We start from the raw sequence: 20,284 nt of genomic DNA, 5'->3' as shown, positions 1-20,284 counted from the left end.
GGGGACAGTGAGACCGCATGAAGCTGTGAATTTCAGGTTTGGAAGCAAATGTCTGGGTGGCTCCGCTGATCTAGGAACCACCCGGGATGGGCTTAAAATAACCTGAGAGGTAGAAAGCAAAGTCTAGACCAGCAAAGTCTAGACCATCTTCCCTCTCCCCTCCTAGGGAACGTGGACCCCAACAAGCCACCGGCCAGCACTCACTGCCCCCTCGAATGTTGATGATGAGGCTCCCATTGATGACGGTGCAGCCTCGGAGCTCCTGGGCAGACGTCACCGAGTCAATGGTCTTCTCGCCTTCTAGGAGGTGACAGACCTTGGGACAGGGGCCCAGACACGGAGTGCACATCAAGCTGAGTAAAAAGTGGAAAGAGAGGGGTCAGGGTCTAGATACACAGACAGCATGTTGCACAGAGTCCCAAGCAACACAAGACTGCCACCATCAGCCTAAAGTAGGTACTACACCCACAGCACAATTAACACCTGGGCCCTGAGAACGCTGCACTGTGGGACTGCCCCATGCGTTACATGTGTTCCACCCACTGATTCCCAATTCCACCCCCACCCAAAGAATGACCATCAAAAATGTCTTCAGACTCATCCCCCTGGAGGGAGGAGGGCGACCGGCCCCAGGTAAAAACCACTGTCTGCAACAGCAGACTCATCCTGCTTCTCCGCAGCAGTGGGTCCTGCAGCATGGCCCAGGGGACCAATGCTACCTCCCCGACGTGACAGGGCTCCTGCTCTGCTCCAGACTGACAGGGTTCACACCACACCCCTTGGAGAAAGAACTATCTTCTACCCTGTGGAGACAGGACTCCCACTACCACACCGAGCTGATGGGCCTTACTTGGGACCACTCTGCTACTGTGCCGAAATGGCAGAACTGCGCTTCTCCCCAGTGAGGTAGAGCTGAGGCTGTCACTCTCAGCATGCTCGTTGTGTGCGGGGTCTGCCACAACCGCGGTTGAAACGGGACCTCAGGTCTGATGAAGGGTGGCTGGGGGTAGACTTTGGCTTCACCTGCCTGTGGCCTGATGTCCTCAACTCTACAGTCCCCAGGAACCCTTTGGGCACCCTCCCCTGCATGAGGTCTCTGTGTCAATCAGCTGTTGCTGGCACAGCTCTCCTGGCAGGGTCCAGGCAGGACACAGGATCCATGCTGGGCTAGGCACCACATTCGAGATATCTCAAGGGCTCAGACACACCAAGTCAATGCAGTCAGCATTTGGCTGGAGCTTCCTGGAAGGAGACATTGTCCTCCTTCTGGGGTATCTACGAAGATACTGCTATACTGTGAGACTGGGGCAAGAAGCTGGGGAGAGGTTGCTTGAGAACAAAAACCAATGGAGAGAGAAAGAAAACCAAGGATGGAAAAGAAAGTGATTGTGTCTATCACAAGCCTCTGGTTACAGCTGTATCTGAAGCTATTCCCTGAACCTTTTGGTTACAGGCACCAATAAACTCCTTTAATCTTGCTTCAGCCAGTTTGAGTTGGGGTTTGGTTACACACACAACCTCAACAATACCAACTGCTAATTTCTCAAAGTCTCAGTTTCCTCATTTGTTAAGTGGACAGAATGACAGCACCCACCCTTGAGATGTAGCCTATATGATATATACCACCTAAGCACTCGGTACATAGAAAAGAAAATGTATTTGTCACTGCTAAGGTGATGGCTTTTTATTACGGGTTTCACTGCCACTGTTATTTCCACATGCCTGTATATTCCGATTCTTCAGAATGATCTTGCAGCAGTGGTAAAATAAAGAACACAGCTGGTCTTTGTCCCAGGTCCTGGCACAGAACTTCAAAAGCTCTTGGAACTTCCTGAGTGTAGCAGCACCTGTGCTGTGCTAACTGAGTGGCCTGTGGTGGTCCCTACATAACTTCAAGATGGAGCTGGTCACCAGAAAGACCAACTACGTGATTGGAGGGTTGGGTCTTTTAGCCACTTGACCTCAAGAGAGAGGAGGGGACTGGAGATGGAGTTCCATCATGCGGCCAAGGAAGCTCCTGGTTACCATGTGAACCATGGATCACAGCTATGTAATGAAACCCAGTAAAAGCTCAGAGGACATTTCTGGCTGCTGAACACATCCACTTGCTGGGAGGGTGATGTTCCTGGTTCTGGGAAGGCACGGGAGCTCCAGGTCAGCGAGGGTCCCAGACCTCGCCCTACGTGCATCCTTAACAACAAAGCTGTAATTGTAAGGACACGGTGTACGCTTCACACTGCGCTTCCTCCAGCCGAGGCGTCCACTTCAGGAGACATCCATCGTGAACAAGCACAATGCCAGTCCCATGACTCAGCTACTGGTAAAACAACCAGATAAGGAATCAGGCTCTCTGTCCACGAAGGCGCCTCCTGTAGAAAGCCCTGGGTCACCCAGATAACTGACCACTGGGATGGCCCTGCTTCTTTCTTCCTGGACTCTGATTCCTGCTCTTAGGCTTTAAATTTGACAATAAAGAGAGAACCCAGAGATCAACCAATGAACTCATAGGTAAATGGAACAACATATTGATCTCTCTCTCTCTCTCCTCCCCCTCCTCTTTCTCTAAAATCAATCAATAAACAAAAATTTTTAATAAAAAAGGAGAGAACCCAGGAAACTTTAGACACCTCCCTCAGGCCCTATCAAAGGCTAAGCCCCAGGTTGCTCCCCCCTCCCCCATCCTCTTCTTCCCACTGTCTCCTCTCTGCCCAAGGCCTGGCTCTTGGGCATACCATGTACCCTCCAGAATCTGTGAGTAATAAATCTGTTTGTCAGAGCTCCCTGAGGTTTCTTTCTGAAGTGCATCCAGGGGCCATAATCAGAACCATGAGGGCTAGCCCAGCAATAAGCAGGGGCTGGGTGGGCATGGTGCCAGCACAGCTCACTGCAAGCGATCTGCGCATGCTCTGCTCATTCGAGCGTTCCGCGGGGGGGGGGGGGGGGGGGGGGGGGGGGGGCCCNGGGGGGGGGGCGGGGCACCAGCTGCAGCTCAGCTTTACTTTTGTTCTGTCAGTTGTTCCAACGAACTGCTGAATACAAGGGCTTGTGGGGGGCCCCAAGTTTATAGCCAGTTGACCAGAGGTATAGGCAGCCTAAGGACCCCGAAGTGTGACTAGCGTCTGAAGTGAGGGTAGTCTTGCAGAGGACAGAGCCTGCAACCTATGGTGTGACTCGAATCCAGGAGGCCAGTGTCCCCTGACAGTGCAGTGCACCCCGCTGATGTCAGAGCAGCTGAAGTAAAGGCTGAGTGGCAACCAAATGTTCTGGTCCTTCTGCTAGTTCTGCAACTACTGGGTCCTTCCGTTGGCTCCATGGCCACTCACTGAACACTACGTGGCAGGTGACGCTCTAAGCTAGGGATCCCGAAACCACCGCCCATGTGCCAGGGCCAGCAGGCCACCTGTTGCCGAAAATAATGTCACACGCAGCCACAGCCACTGGTTCAAGGGTCATCCACGGCTGTCCCCACACCATCAGGGTGGAGGAGGTGCAGCAGAGACCACGTGGCCTTCGGAGCTAAAACGTTCCCTCTCTGGCCTGCTGCCAATGCCTACACTCCGCCACAGGCCCACAAGAATGAGTAGACCACTGGCTGCCACTGTGGGACACAGCAAATGGCCACACGTTCTTTTCAGGCTTCCCATCAGGAAGCAGGATCTGTTTCTCCATCCAGTGGATCTGGGCTTGGCCAGATGCACTGCTTTGGCTGACGGGATATTAGCAAATGTGTTGCCAGCAGAGGCTTGAAAAGTACTTGCCCATTGGAGCACGTCCTTCCTCGCTGTCAGAATGAGAAACCACATGGAGGGAGGCTATCCCATGCCATCGGTCAGGGCTGACCCTGCCCATGCCAAACAAACCCACCGTCAACCATCGGAAATCATAAATGAGTGCTGGGCTGGTCTGCTCTGTGGGAGGAGCTAACTGATACCTTTGGAAAGTGTATAGTGAAGCTGGGGAACATTAATAAACTGATAATTACAATTCCAACTAGTGGTAGATGCCACCAAAAAATTAAAACTGGGTGATATGCCAAAGAGCAACTGGATGGCTAATTCCGACAGGGTGGTCAGATAGGGCAGGACTCGCAGAGGAAGTAACTTGCAAGCTGTGACCTGCATGACAAGGAGAAGCCAGCCATGCAAAGATCAAGGAGCAGAGCATTCTAGGGGGAGGGAACAGGAACCCCCCGCATCCGCCACACACTGAAAACTCGCCCCCAATACAGAGTTCTCCTCATCTCAGTGAAGACCACGCCTTGCTCCCCCTAGGTGTCTGGGAGCGACCCTGTGATTCCGCATGACTCCACGTGATTCTATGTGATTCCACATGTGCCCCACATCTCTGCTCTGAAAACACCAAGCACCATTTCCTGCAATGGCCACAAGAAGGGAAAAGAGCACACCTGGTCCTCCTCGACATCAAACCACACTAGAAAATGCACCAAAGCTAACGTCTTCCATAAAATGAAAGTTTCAGAAGGAAAAATATTAGTTTTTTATAAACCTTCTAAGTAAAACTGTGCTATAATGAGTCTTAATAAGCATCGCTCACTTCGCACTCTCTCAGCAAAGGCGGCCAGCGTCGCTGGACACGCACCCCTTCCTCAGAGGCCTGCGTTTCAGGGCCCCTGCGCCACCTGGAGAACGTCAACGGGGTTGCTCTGCTTCTCGGGTCTGTTCTGGTGAATCTTGTATTTAAAGTCAATGTCTTTTTTTTTAAATTTTATTTATTTATTTATCTTTAGAGGGGAAGGAGAGAGGGAGAGAAACATCAATGTATGGTTGCCTTTTGTGCATCCCCTGCTGGTAGTTAGCCTGCAAGGAACCGGCCTGCAACCCAGGCATGTGCCGTGACTGGGAATCGAACCGCGATCGTCTGGTTCGTAGGCCTGCGCTCAATCCACTGAGCTACGCCAGCCAGGGCTTAAAGTCAATGTCTTTTAAACAAACATCTTACCAGAAGATGTTAATAAAAAACAAACAGCCCTGGCTGGCTTAGCTCAGTGGATTGGGCGCAGGCCTGCGAAGCAAAGGATTGCGGTTCAATTCCCAGTTAGGGCACATGCCTGGGTTTCAGGCCAGTTCCCAGCAGGGGCCAGTTCCCAGCAGGGGATGCACGAGAAGCAACCACACATTGATATTTCTCTCCCTCTCTCCTTCCCTTCCCCTCTCTCTGAAAATAAATAAATAAAATATTAAAAACAAAAACAAAAAAACAGAAAACGAATCAAAATGAAATAGTCATTTCCCCAACCTTACTGATAAACTTAGGCCCCCAAAAGAAAAAAATAGCTCTCTCTGGCATGCAAAGTGATTTATAGTTGCCTATTTTTGGTTAACAAAGCCACAGGATAGGTTTTTGTCAAAAACTAATAAAACACAGTGTACTTGCAGGTTTCACAAACACTCGAAAACAGGCTGGTAAGCACTGAAATGTAGACTGTCTTCCGCACCCTCCCCTCCCAGGAAAACAAAACTGGCCCCAGAACACTCTCGCTTGGCTAATTCTCAAGTCTGAAGAGGAGGAGTTTTTACGTAAGCAGGTCGGCTCAAGGCCCCTTTGCGTGAATCTGTTTCTAATTTGTTTCTGTGGAGGCTTTTTTTAAAACCCACAACACAAAAACCAGGAAACAGGTTTTTTAAAACCTGATCACAGCCCTAAAAAATCAAGCTAGCTCATCTAAGAAGCTAACACCATGAACAAAAAGTCTGCAACGGGTGCAGGCCTTCTGACTTGCAGTGAAGAACGAAAACGCTGCTCTTTGTCACCCAAACAGTAGGAAATGGATTCATGGCACTTTGCCTCAAAGGACAGCAAAGCCCAGGGATAATGAAGAACTGAGTCTCCCCATCTTGTGCCGTGGGCTGACCTCAGCCTACTGTCCAGCTCCCGATCAGAAGAAACATAAAAAACCTGAGCTCCGTTTTGGATGAAACAGCCTGGAAGTCACAACGCTGGAGACGGCCCCATAAATGTGAAAGACACCACAGGAAGCCAAGGACTTCTGTCTGTGTGCCTTGTATTCCCAAAGCCAGCCACAGGAAACTTTAAAAGTCATGTGCAAGATCCCAAAATACTTACTCTCCCGCCCCTGACAGAGACAGTTTATCAACTTGTTCTGCAAAGGCTAGGGCCAAAACAGGAGGCAGACACAGCACGCAGGAGACCCAAGCCTACCCTGGTCCTTGCAGCCATAGAGTCCAACCTGCCACAGCTTTAACAGGGGCACCTGCATCACCAACCCCAGGTTCCCTCACACTTTTGTTGTTCCCACCCCCAGAACCCACACCCAGAACTCACTTGCTGGAATTCATCGTGTAGCCAGAGGGACATTCGGGGATGCACTTGTTGTTGTGAATGACATACTGATGGCAGCCTGGCCTCCGAGAGTTCTTGCATGCATTGTGCAGGTCCTGGCAGAAGCTGAAGTTCACACAGCGCCAGTCTTGGAAGTGATAGTATGGAGGTGGGCAGGTCTCCACGCACCTGCCATCCAGGTAGAAGTTGCGGCAGGCCACACACTTGGTGGGGTCGTCGGGCTCCGAGCAGTTGCCCAGGCACTCGCTGTGGCAGCAGAGGCCCTCGGCAGTGCAGCCGTGTGACTTGCAGACGGTCGGGCAGACTGGAGAGAAGGAGGAAACAGCAGGTCAGTGGCTGCCCAGCTCCTGTCTGCACAGACAGCAATGCTGGATCGGGGAGTGCGAGCCAAGCAGAATAGTAACAGCAGCCTCACCTCCACGGCAAGCGCTGCTCCTCAGGCACAAAACTGTTAACAAAAGCATGAACTCATTTAAGCCCCCACGCCAGTGGTGTGCTTTACATGCTTAGCAACCACTTTACAAGAGGCTCTGACTGGTACTTTTGGCCAATTTCCACGGTGTAAATGCAACCTAAGGTGACTGAACACAGAGCCGGTGAGATACATACATGATACCATAAACAGAATCTCCACCATAAAGATACAATAGCAGCAAATAACCTCAAAAGCATAAGCAAGGTTGGGTCCCCCTTATTGTGAGGGATTCGTTCCAAGATAGCCAGTGGATGCCTAAAATCTTAATAGTGCCCAGTCCTACACATACGATGTTTTTTTCCTGTGCACAGATACTGATGGTAAAGTTTGATTTACAAACCAGGCACAGCAAGAGATTAACAACAGTAACGAATAAAAGAGAACGACAATGTATTGTAGTGAGAGCTGTGTGGGTGTGGCTTCCTGCGGTAAAACTGGGTCATGTGAACATGAGTTCTGCGAGGCACCACGACGGCTGACCTGGTGATGGGGGCACTGCCCAGCGACCACTGAGCAGGGACCATGTCCCCCATGGAGACACTGAGCAAAGGGGACAGACACGTCTCGGGAGGGGCTGAGCAGGCTGGCGGGAGATTGCACATTGTCCAGAACAGTGCACAATTTAAGACTTATGATTGCCTGATTCCGGAATTTTCTGTAACATTTTTGGACCCCAGGTCACTGAAAACAGGGAAAGAGAAACTGCGGGTGAGAAGGGACTACGAACAGAAGACCAGAGCAAGGATGTCAGGGTGCAGGGAGTTTCCAGAATTCATGATCTTTGTTTTTAACATAACTTTATTCATTGTAAGCTTATGTTACTTAAATTTTAATAACAACTTGTTTAACAACTGGTTCACAAGTTTCCTGAAAACCAAACAATCGGCTTCAGCAAGCCAGCTGAACTCACATCCGCAGTGCTGGTGTAAACAGATATATTACTGTCTCTGTTTTCTCTGTTTACACACGGGGAAACTGAGGCACAAGAAGACTAAGCAAATTGCCCAATGGTCACTTATTGCTTCAACAGATGTGATTACACTGGTCTGGACACTGTGGCCACTGCAGGACCACAGACGCCGCCTGCAGAGCGCTGTCTCATGGAGCAGACACATGAGTTCCTCAAACACACGCACGTGCAATTGGGTACACAGCACACACCAGCTGGAGGTGAGGAGGTGACGTTCCTGCTGCAGCTGGAAGGAGGTAACGAACGGGCAGGAAAGAGAGGGCCCTGTAGACAGTGGCAGAGCATGGGTTTTGTGGCCGGAGGACATTTCTCATTTCGTGCAACTGAACTTGTCCACAGGAGGCTGAACTCTATTGTTTTAAAGGTTTTATTTATTTGTTTATTTATTTATTCTAGAGAGGGGGAGGGAGAGAAGCACCGATGCAAGAGAGAAACACATGATCAGTTGCCTCTTGAACACACCCTGACTGCAACCAAACCTACACTCCAAGCATATGCCCTGATAGGGAATCGAACCGGCGACCTTTCACTTCACGACCACGCCCAACCAACTGAGCCACACCAACCAGAGCAGAAGTCTGGATTCTCTCCTGGCTTCCTCTAGCAGCTTGTTACACACCCTCTTCCTCCCCCTGTCTCACGACTTCATTGCTTCCTAATTACCCCTTGATTTCGGTCCCTTGGCATCTGGCCTGGGCCACAATGACCAGCCCTTCCTTCCCAGACAGTCATGGGCAGATGGCTACTCTGCGGCTGGACAGACCTCAGCCACAGCAGGGCCCATCCTCGGAGGCGCTTTCTCCACTCGCTCCCTGCATGGCCTGAAGCACGACCTGGACACTGCAGAGTGTTATTTGCTCCAAATCCACAGGCTTTTTGACGGCTGCAGTGAACAGCCCGAGTGCACCCCACTAACCAGACACAAGGAACAGAAGTGTCCCCTGAAGGCACACTCACATATGAGCAGCACAGTCTGACAGAACTTCCTGCGATACCAGAACTGTCCTCAGTCTGTGCACTGCCCATCCAACGTGGGAGCCCCCTCTCCCCTGTGGCTGTCTGTTGACTGTGGTTAATGCAATGAGAAATCACAGTTTTTTTAGCTATGGCAAAATACACATGACATAAAATTTGCCACCCTCTATATTTCAAGCGTGCAGTTCAGTGGCATTAAGCACATTCACATTACCAGACGACCAGCCCCCACCGTCCGCCCCCTGGACTTGCTCATCCTCCCAAACTGAAACCCTGCCTCCATCACACACTCACTCCCCAGCCCCTGGCTCCTGCCATCTCCTCTCTGTCTCTGAGGATCTGACTCCTCCAGGGACTTCCTGTGGGGGGACTCCCCCAGCCTTCGTCGGTTGTCTGTGACTGACGTATCTCACTGAGTGTAATGTCCTCAGGGTCCATCGTGTGTTAAAATTTCCTTCCTTTTGAGGCTGAATAACATTCCATTGTGCAGATGGACCGGGTTGTGCCTATCCATCACCGGCCCATGGACGGTTAGGTTGCGTCCACTGTTTGGCCATTACGAACAACGCTGCTGTGGGCATAGGTGTGCCAATCTCTCCTCATTCCATTTCTAATTTTTTGAGGAACCACCATGCTGTTTTCCATAGTGGCTGCAGCATTTCACATTCCTGCCAAGAATGTGCACAGGTTCCAATTTCTACTGAGAAACCAAACTTCTAATTGTATTTCAATTTTAATTTTATGGCCACTGGCTCTTGCACTGGAAAGCAGAGGCTTAGAGAGTAAAAATAAACTCCTTGCCAAGGCCAAGAAGCTTCACGTGGTCTGGGACCTGCCAGCTTCTCCGAGGCCTCCCAGCCTCAGGTGACAGCCCCCTGGCCTCTCTCCTGCCCCTCACATACCTGGGAGCTTCGCCTTCGGGTTCTATCTAGAGGGAAGTTTCGGGGGCCAGGCCATGTCTGCACCATTCACAGCACTGGCCCTCCTTGCGCCCGACAGGAGCTCAGTGGACTCATGTCCACTTAGACACAGAGGAGGCAAAGGAAGGGATTTGGAACAGTTCCAAGTTCCTGACTTTGAGCTTATGGCTCAAGAATCCCTGCAAGAACTCCCAGCTGCAGGAGCTCCACAAACATCCTTACAAACCACATGCAAAATCTGAGGCACCTACGTGTAGGTACCTATTCTGATTTTCTCCATGGATCCAGAAAGAATTAAGGAGCAGGATGGGGGCTAACCCACCAATGTCTGTGTAGTTTTTTCTGGGGTTCATGTACTACCCATAAGCGCTTTACTCACTTCTAAACAAAGACCCCAGCGAAGGGGCTCCGTTTCACAGAGGCAAGAAAACTGGCTCAGCAGAGCCACAGTGGAGCCCAAACTGGAGCCTCACCGTCTGGGCTCTGAACCTCGTGTTCCTGGGCTTGCAGGATGGCAAAGTCAACCTCAGAGTCCATGCAGTCCAGGGGGAGAGGGATTGGCTTTAGCAATGGAGCACCTGATGTCCCACCGGAACCCCATAAAGGTTTCTTTAAAGAACCAACAGCAGCCTTGGTTTTCCCGTCTGTAAAATGGGGGTAATAACAACAGTCCCTTAACTCCTTCTCGTAACTAAATGAGATGATGTGGGGAAAGCACTGGATTCCCTGCCAGACACACTGTAGGTGTGGTATCAGCTCCCATGGGCATCATTATTACTACTATCATCATCATTCTTAAGGGTCTGTCTGCAGGGACACAAGCTGAAACTGAACGGCAGGGAGCAATAGAAGGGCCCACACAAACCCTACCCTCGGGGAGGCCCCATGTAAGAGCAGGAAGGGCCTGTTTCCTGGTCTGGGGCTGCATCTGAGGCTCAGGCCTTAACTTCAGAGGAGGCGTCATCAAAGACCTAATAAAAACTTCCTGAACATATAACCCTTCCAGACCAGACAATGCTAAGAAAATCATGCAACGCCAGCAAACAGGCCGAAGGCTGACCACAGACGGGACTTTTCATATCTCACACTGAAGCCCCGTCTAAAGAGCTGAGAATTGTTTCATTCTTCTGCACGGGGGCTGGCACACTTGTTCTGCAGAGGGTCACACAGGAAGTTTTCGGGCCATGCGGTCTTTGTTGCAACTCGTCCACTCTGTGGCTGTAGCCTGAGTGCGGCCCCACCCCCGCTGTGTCCGATAAAACTGTATTTACAAAAGCAGTTGCCAACCCTTTACCCAACGAGACCTAACTGTGGTGGAATTGCTGTTTCTATTAGGGCCTCGACTCAGGGAAGCCACACATCACCTTACAGACAGATGTGCTGTAAGTCATTTCACCCAACAGAAGAGGTAACCTCCAAAAAGGGCAGTTTTATTGCCCACAGGGTATTGAGCAGCGACGTCTAACTTTGCAATCCCATCCCAGTGACTGAAAATGCTTTGGCTTTACCGTCCTGCCCCTTACTAAAGGGTTTTAAAAAAGATGACAGGTGTTCTTTCCTGCTTTCTGTTTTTTTGCCTAAGTGCCATTTTTAACTTTAGGAGAAAGTTAAACTTGGATAATGGTAGACTAGCTCTGCATGTCTCTCCCACTCTGTTTCCAAGTACTTTTTCTTATTTAATAGAAATGCCACTCAGGGTGGCCTCCCCTCGCCACTACGCCCCCTCCAGGCTGAATCAAGAAAACTATGTGTTGTGCAAGGTGAAAAAACACTGCAATGCAAGACAGGGAGGGCCAACTTTGCTCTCCCCATGCCTCTGGCCCGGCTCTCTGCTCCAGACAAATGAGTCCCAGCATCCCAGGCCCAGAGGTCCACCACTCCGGTGCTGTTTCTGCCAAACAGGATGCGGTCTTTTCAGAAAACACCAAACAATGCAGCAGCCGTCAACCTTTCAAGGTCAGGTGCATCAAGCTTTCAGGGCAGATGTACTCAGACCTCCCTGGAGATGGCAAGCACCTTCCCCTCCAAACACACAAGTTCCTTGTCTGTCCGTTCATCCCATCCCCTGCCCCTACTACCCCCAACCTGTTTTGGGCTGCTGGCCCCATTTTCTTCTCAATTCTTCCTAAAGTTTCCAAAACCCTGGGGCTTCCATGTCTCCTAGGAGATGCAGACACCACCTTCCTGGAACTTTTACCTCAAGTGGTTTTCACTACATCTTGACACCACCTTCCTGGAACTTTTACCTCAAGTGGCTTTTTCACTACATCTTGCTGAGAAAATTGAAAACTGACCTCCAAATAAATTGGTGGAGTGGGCAGGAGGCTGCGGTGTCAGAACCCTCTAGTTGAACCCTGTGAACTAAGCACAACGCCCTTCCCATTAACACTGACCCTAGAGAGATGATCGAGGGACAGAAAGGCCAACTTGTTTAGAGAGGCACCTCAAGGCAAAGGAGGCAAGAGCGACGTGGCCCAGAGTTCCTACTTGGAGGACTCAGCCCGCAGCCAGGACAGCAGTGTGCACGCAGACTCCTGAACCAGGACACTCTTCACTCAGTGGGGCACAGCTCTAAAAAAGGAGGAGACTCTGTGTGTCCTGGTGCTGAAGTCACTTCCAAGACAGCACTAAGTAAGAAAAGGGAGTTCAGAGCAACACTCATTTGTGGAAAAAGGAAAGACACATCCATAGTGAGAATACAAAGAACGCCCTGGCTGGTGTGGCTCAGTGGATTGAGCACGGGCTGCGAACCGAAGGAAGGGCTGCTGGTTCGAGTTCCAGCCAGGACAAACGCCTTGGTTGTGCCCCAGGTTCCCCAGTGGGGGACACATGAGAGGCAGCCACACATTGATGTTTTTCTCCCTCTCCTTCCTCCCTTCCCCTCTGTCTAAAAATAAAGAAATAAAATTTTAGAAAAAAATGGAACAGCTAGTTTATAAAACAGTTTGGCAGTCTCTTACAGAGTTACGTGTATACTTCCTACCCTTACGAAGCAACCTATAGGTTTACACAGGTTACATGAAAAACAAACATGTTCACTCATATGGGAATGTTTACAGTGTCTACATCCGTACCACCGCAAACGGGAAACAACCCAAGTGCCCTTCGCTAGGGGATACACAAATGCTGTACCTTCATGATGAGCACTACAGAGGGAAAAAAGGGGGGGCGATACTTCCGCAACAACGTGAGTGAATATCAAGTGCCTTACATTGTGTAAGAAGCTAACCTCAAAAGCTCCCCACCATGTGAGCCCATTTATATGACGTTCTGGAGAGGGCACAACTGTAAGGGCAGTGGACACGTGGCGCTGACTCCAAAGGGGCATGGTGAGATTCCGGGGGGCGGGGGGGTGTGATGAGACCACCAGGCGGTGGTTACAAGGCTGTGCAGTCAACACTCAGAGAACTTGACACCAGAAAGGGTGAATTCTGCTGTATGGAAAGCATACCTTAAAATGGGGGTGGGGCAGAGGAAAACACGTATGTGATGAGATGAGACGTATGTTCCCCTGGGAGAACCACAGAGATGCGCCCAGAAGAGTCTGTGGGGGCACAATTTGGTTTTTATTGTTGACAATTTATGTGTATTACTCTCTTAAAACTAACACATATTTTAAAATATATTTTCTAAAAGCCTCTGCTAGACAATGACTAAGTGTTATTGATCAATTCTACCCCAAATATTCCAGTCGCAATTGTGTACGAATAGCTTACAGGCAGCAGCCAGAGCTTTTACACAGCACTTCTTAACATGATTTCTGCCTCATTACAAAACCAACAATCAAGGAAACTAAAGTGTGATCCTAGATCAAAACCCAGACCAGGAAAAAACATTGCTGATGAGGGACAACAGGAAAAGCAGGTAAGACAAACTCAGAGCCTAAAAACATACAGCCCCTTTTACCCTTTGCCTTTTAAAGTTCAGTTTGGTTTTTCCTAAGCTGCATGGTATAAGCAAAACAAAAACAAAACCAAATCATTATTAATGTTTCCATATGTTAATAACATTTAGTTTCATTCTTTTCCAAAGCCTGGAGTTTAAAAAAAGACTGAAGAGTTACTATTCCAAAAATTATGGCTTTCCAGAAATTTCCAAATGGAACACTTGCAACAGTTGCCTGTGGGCCTGCAGACCACATGTGCCACAGTACTCCGTGGCTCTCCCGGAAAATGCGAATTTTACAAACTCCTTAAAATAATTTACTTTGTTTCCATTCAAAGGTTTTTCCTCCAACCCCAGCCCGGACACTGAGGCCTGAGGTTGGCGCAGACAGCACCAAGTACGAAATTCCTCCCACTGCAATCTAGTAAATGATTTAAAGGCGGTGGGGAGCGGGACGGGTGGTCAACACATGCCTTTTCAGCTCTGGATCCCCAGGGCACAGCGGCAAGAACGCGAGTCCCTGAAGCCGCCCTCCTCCTCCCGCAGTGCCGCCCCCACAGTGAGCAGAGTTGCAGTCCACGTGCCCTTTGGACCAGAGTCGAAAAGTTCTTTGCAGAAACAAGGGTGCGCAAGCCAGGGAGGGGCGGAGGCCGGGCTGGAAGCCTGCCCACTAAGGTAGCCTCAGGATTGGTCAGCTCCAAGCAATTCAGTGACTGCATTCTGGAGGGAGCGGGGACTAGAACCAGCGAGGCCACGCCCCCGGTAACCCGCCTCACACTCCGCTCCGCGGATTCCGGGCCATGCGGTGGCGGTAGCCGCAGCACCGCCCTCGCGTTCGGCCAATGGGCGCACAGTCTGCCCAGACGCTGTCCCCGCCCCGGCGCTCGAACACCGCTCGCCCAACTGGCGCGGGGGTTGTGACAGTTGCTGGGCACTCTGAACCAGACGCCCCGTAGGGCCTCTAGGGAGTGCAGACCCTGCAGGGCGGGCCTGCGAAGGATGGCACTTTTCTTTCACTTAGGAAAAAGTGAAAGAAAAGGAGACCCCAGTGTGCCGGCCGCCCCAAGCATTCACCGGGCGGCTTGGGCTACACACGCAGAACTGTGACCCAGGGGAGATCGGGTCACCTCTTGGCAGAGCCCCAAAGGCGGCCGAGGGGCGCCCTCGCCTCAGGCCTCACTCACGAGGCTCTGAGAGGGGCAGCGGCTCATAGGAGTGATGTAGCAACATCACTTAGACTAGGGGAGAGGGAGGGTCCGCACTCCGGGGACAGTACCCTCTGGTAACCTACCCCCCAGTGTGTCCACCCACCACTCCCCAGAACACCAAGGGCCATCCATACTCACGAATTATATATTTTTCACTATTATTTATTTATTTATTTAAATTGTTGTTCAAGTACAGTTCTCTGTCTTTTACCCCCATCCGGCCAGTGCTCCTTACCTCCCTCCATTTCTACCCCCAAGAATTACATTCTCAAGAAAATTTACAGGATGCTTTTTTGGGGGCTGTCCTCCAGCCAATGTTCACCGTGCATTTGAGCACGTCAAACTAGTGTGGGGCACGTGTTTTTGCAATTCCAGTAAACAGGGAGCAAACGAGCATTATCTCTAACCCCTACACCCCACCATGAACATATTTTGAAATGTGGACTCCATTTGCAGAATACAACATTCAACCCATAGTGGTTAATATGTTCTTATTAACCCTATTATTCAAATAACCATCTATTACTGATGGGGAACTGAGGCACAAAATGGCTGTGTTGCTAAAGCCAGACCAGCTAAACAAGTAGAAGTGCTAAACTCAAACCCAGGTCTCCCAGGGAGAATGGGACTGGGTATGGCATCATGGAGTTAGGCTTGTGGATGTAACTCACCTGTTCCCCACCCTGGCCCACCTGGATCTGGTGTTCCTAGGCACTGGTACGCAGAAACAGATGGAGACATTGCTCTGCTCTCAGAGGCACAAAGAGATATGTAAGCCTGTAAAGGGGAGAGCCCTGGCTATCTTATTACTGCATCCCAAAGCCAGGCACACAGTAGGTACACAATAAAGCTCATACAAAAAAAAAGATGGGGGGACAGGGGACTGGCTTTATCCCAGCAGGAGAGGGACAGTCCATGCAAATGCATGAATCACCAGGGTTGCCTTCAGCAGTTCAGAGGCAAAGGGCAAAGTACAGAGGAGAAGCTGTGGGAGACCAGGTCAGACAGAAAGGTTAGGGAGCAGAGGGGCTGGGACTCGGCACCACAGGGGGAATGACCAAAAAAGATACCACCAGATCCATATTTGGGGCCAATCTGCTGGCTCTCTGGTGGAGGACTAGAGAAAGCAAGGGCACAGGGAACAAGGAGGAAGAGGCTGGCTTCTGATGCCATCAGGGAACTGAGGCCACCAGGACTTATCACTTGGATGACTCCCAAGTTTCCACCTTGAAACTGCAGACAGGAAATCAAGGAGCTCAAACTCGGAGAATCTGGGTGTGAGGTGTGGAGTCCGGGTTTCCACCCACAACTGGCTGTGGCTGTGTTGCTAAGTCACACCTCCAAACACCCCAGTCCACTCCTGCAAACTAACTTGCTAAGGTGCAGGGGTTTTTGTTGGTTGTGGATATTTCTAAAGTTTTTCCTCATTTGTGTACATACACATACACATTTTAGGCAATTAACTATAGAAATAACTTCTTAGATGTTGTTGAGTTTCAGCCTACTCAGGTTTTCTGCTTCTTGAGCCAATTTGAATTTTACAGGCTATTTAGAAATTAATGAAGGCAGCATGGTTGGACCTGGAGAACATTATGCTGAGTGAAATAGTCCAGTCAGGAAAAGACAAATACCATATGATTTCACTCATATGGGGAATCTAATGAACAAAATGAACTAACAAGCAAAAACAGTGACAGACTCATAGATAGGGAGCAGGACAACAGCTAAGGTGGGTAAGGTTGGGGGTGGAGAATGGAGCAAAAAGGAAAAAGGACTTGTGGACTAGGACAACAGGGTGGTGATTGTGCTGGGTGGGGAGCAGGGGATAAATGGTAATGGAAAAAAACAATATAAAATAAGATGTAAAAAACTGATGATGGCCCTGGCTGGTGTAGCTCAGTGGACTGAGTGCAGGAATGCAAAGCGAAGGGTTACCCATTCATCCCTGAAACCCATTAATTTCAGGCCAGATCCCCAGTAGGGGGCGCAGAAGAGGCAACCACACATTGATGTTTCTCTCCTTTTTTTCCTTCCCTTCCCCTCTCTCTAAAAATAAATAAAATCTTTTTAAAAAATTGATGATGGCACAACAGCACAACTCATGAGATGCTGGTATAGCTGTTTTTGCAAAAGGAAATGATCAAATAAGATAAACACTTAAATCAGTAAATAAAATTATTTTACTATTATTCCCAAATGATTGAATATCAGAGCTGTCTTTACTAATTTTTATGGATTTTAAGTTACATCTCCATTTTTCATTCTTAATTTTATACGTAATATTTCTTCTCCTTCCCTTTCCTCCCTTTTTCTTAGTTACCACATACAATAGATTCTTTCCGCTAAAGCAGCACAAATAGCACAAACAGCAGAAATAAACTTTCTGAGTTGACAGAAAATTTCTGTGTCCGTGCTGCCCAGCTCAGTAGTCGCTAGCCACCTGTAGCCACCAAGTGCTAGAAATCTGGGTGATGTAACTGAGAAACGTGAATTTTCCTGGGGCCAGTGACTACCATAGTAGGCAGTGCAGCTCTCAAACATCCAGCTCTTGAACAGGTCAGTTTTGTTTGTTTTCTGACCAGTTAGTTCCTGCTAACTAATCACTTCGCTCTTCCTGTGTAGACCTGTCCCACTGCTCACAGTCTCATTCTGATGTCTCTGTGTACTATTGTTTAAGATTCTCCACACCACTACATTTGCAGTTCTGAGACCCTCCTTGAACAAAGGTAAGAATTATATTAATTATCATAAGATAAGAGTCAACCTTGCATGCTTATTTGGTTAAACTTTTAAATATTAATTTCCAGTTACATCTACTTTCAGACAGAGATTTACGGCCATTGCAATAATTGCTTTTTGGAATGTATTGGGATAGGTTTGGGGGACTGGTTTTGGGGTTTTTTCAGATGTAACAGATGATTAGTTTTTCTAAATATTCCAATGGCACTTTAAAATGTGTTGCTTGCAAAGAACAAAGTTTCACCACATCTGTTACCATGATCTTTTAAAACCTTGTTATTCAAATTCCTTGTTGCCTAACTGAGGTTTATCTACCTGATCAAGGCAGGCTGTGTTTGAGTCTCCCCCACCCCCCCTCCCCAGGTTTCTCAACTCTCCTTGTAGCTCCTGCAGTTTGCTCTCTAGGCTGGTTCTGTACTAGGTGACTCCCAGTAAGGACTGTCCCTCCATACAGCGCAAAACTGCTCTTCTTTTCTCCCTAATAATGCCTTTTGCCCTGATTATCTGCATTGTTTCTCGGTTCACCCACAGGTTTGGTGTTCTGTGTCATTTTTGGAGTCAGGTATAACCATCTTCTAGTGGGAGAGGTAGACAGCATGCAGGCAGCCTCGGGGGGGGGGGGCGGCGAGCGGGGGCAGAAGGTCTGAACTGCAAGGCGTATCCCCATCCACAACCTCCAGGATGAAAGGTCTGCTCACACAACCAATGGCTGTTCATTGACAAGTCCGTGGGGGTCTTCAGTATGCACAGGTTGGCAGAAGCCATTTTCCTGGGAGCTGCTACACCCACAGAGTTCAGGCACAGCAACAGGGAATGGAGAATATTTCAACTTATGAAGGACAAGAGTAAACAGCAGAATGTACCAAATTTTTACATAGACACCACGAAACAGAAGAGCATGCCAATGAAAATACACCTATTTCAAATTCCATTGAGACCAATGGGAGAGAACATTTGGCTTATTTCCTTATTGAGTTCATTCCTAAAGCCAGTCTAGCTGCTTTATTTTCCACCTGGAAGAGATGAGAAACTCTTAAGTGCCACCTTCAGGTTGGGAGCCCCGGGGCTATTCTTGGGACACTGTCATGTGTACAACTTAGACATGGCTGTTCTATTCTGAAAAGAGAGAGTTCCCTGATTTGGGGAAAAACCCATTTCCTCCCCCTGTTTATTTTCACTAGAGAAAAGAACGCATTTGCCCCTTGGCTGCTGGGTCCTCTGACTTCACCAGCTCTTTCACCGGAGCACACAGCCAGGGCCCTGGAACTCCTGACTCCCCTCTCTCCTGATGCTGCCCCACACCTGCATGCTCTTGGGGAAGACGCATGAAGGAAAAGAGCTGTGCCAAAGCTTCCCTATCGGACTGGATGCTGGGTAGCATTTCAGCACCCAAGTAAGTCACCCTGATGGGGAGAAAGCTTACTGGTAAAAAGCTTCTTTTACATACATACTAGGACCACGATGTCCCCGCCCTTGCTCTCTGGCTGATAGTTACTCCTGGAGATGCCCTAGCAACCCCTTCAACCTCTTCAGACAAGCTCCCTGACCACCAACTCTTCAATTAATGAAAAGGTTTAAGCAGCAAAACACTTCCGGTTGCCATCACCATCTTCCGGTGCCCTGGGTGGACAAATCTGAGGCACCACATCCCACACTCTGGACACCAGGTGGTGAAAAGCACAGACAGTTCTGCAGCTATCAGCTCACCAGCACAAGAACATTTAGTCAGTTACAAACCAAGAACAGTTAGCACAAATTGTGCTGATACTCCAAGTAAATTCACAAGGGGCTGTGACTGTTAGTCTCCTCAGAAGGTGATTCTGTAAAAGCTGAAGTGTTTCTTTCTTGCATTAAACAGCCAGAGAGCCAAATGCGTCTTCTCTCTGAACCCGCTGGTTGTCATAATAATCCCCCAGTTTCCCTCTCTGTCTTTGCCACGAGACACAGCTAACAAGTGTACAGACAGTTAGCCACACCCTAGGACTGCAGTGATGGGCTCAGAAATTCTGCACTGTGCAAATCTGTTATCTCGAGGCTCTCCATAAGACCTGGAATACACGGTTCAAATCACCCAGGTGTGGAGTGCAAAGCATTATGGAGTCAGGCAGACCACTTCCTGGTCACATGACTATGTCTTCTGTGCCTCAGTTTCCCACATGTGTATGGGAACAGTCATAGTACCTTGGGCTGTCTTGAGGATCCGTGAATGATGCCTGAAACAGGCTCAGCACAGCATCCAGCTCCTAACAGAGCCCAAGAAAGAATTTTTAAAGGTGTCAGCACCAGCAGCAATTTCAGGCACCTCCTCTGTGAGCTCTGAACCCCACAAACAGCACTGCCTACCTCCTATATGGTGGGGGGAGGGGCTCAGTGACTAAATCAAAAGCATGTCCCAAGAAACTTTCCTTTGACCCTTGACATGTTCCCCTTGACATGTTCTTGTGCAAACTGTGTTCACCCCACTTTTGCATGTTACTCTTCACACCTGTCGGGAGGAGGCGGGCGGGGAAGATTTTGAATTGGTATCCCTGGACTGAGAGCTGGTCCTGGAAACTGAGGGCTGCAACCCAGGCAGTCCAACACGTGCAAATGACTATCTGCTGTGAACCCGGCAGCTGTTTCGGGCACAGGGTGCTGACACAGCTGGGCCCGCCCTGCCCTCCAGGGCCTACGAGCCAACACAGAAAGGTCACAGCTAGACACATCTTCTTGCCCATTTCTACCTGAGCCCACACCCTCTCCATGTTTCTGTCAACTCACACTCACATGTTCCCCCAAAGGAAAACACCTA

At 49.4% G+C, this 20,284-nt stretch overlaps 1 protein-coding gene across 2 annotated transcripts in view; it reads right to left on the bottom strand.

The window, feature by feature from the left end:
* INSR (insulin receptor) overlaps window positions 1-20,284 on the bottom strand; it is a 160,742-nt gene that overhangs the window by 59,528 nt on the left and 80,930 nt on the right. For both annotated transcript variants that reach the window (XM_037046955.1, XM_037046956.1), the window contains exons 3-4: window positions 6,304-6,625; window positions 205-353 (exon numbers count right to left, since the gene is read on the bottom strand). In XM_037046955.1, the coding sequence (XP_036902850.1) occupies window positions 205-353; window positions 6,304-6,625 (471 nt within the window). The remainder of the gene's footprint in view (window positions 1-204; window positions 354-6,303; window positions 6,626-20,284) is intronic.

Source organism: Sturnira hondurensis, unplaced genomic scaffold, assembly GCF_014824575.4.
Source record: "Sturnira hondurensis isolate 20B ecotype Veracruz unplaced genomic scaffold, ASM1482457v3 Scaffold0005329, whole genome shotgun sequence".
Lineage (NCBI taxonomy): Eukaryota > Metazoa > Chordata > Mammalia > Chiroptera > Phyllostomidae > Sturnira > Sturnira hondurensis.
The sequence above is the reverse complement of the archived record's forward strand: the minus strand, read 5'-3'. Positions and strand labels throughout refer to the sequence as shown.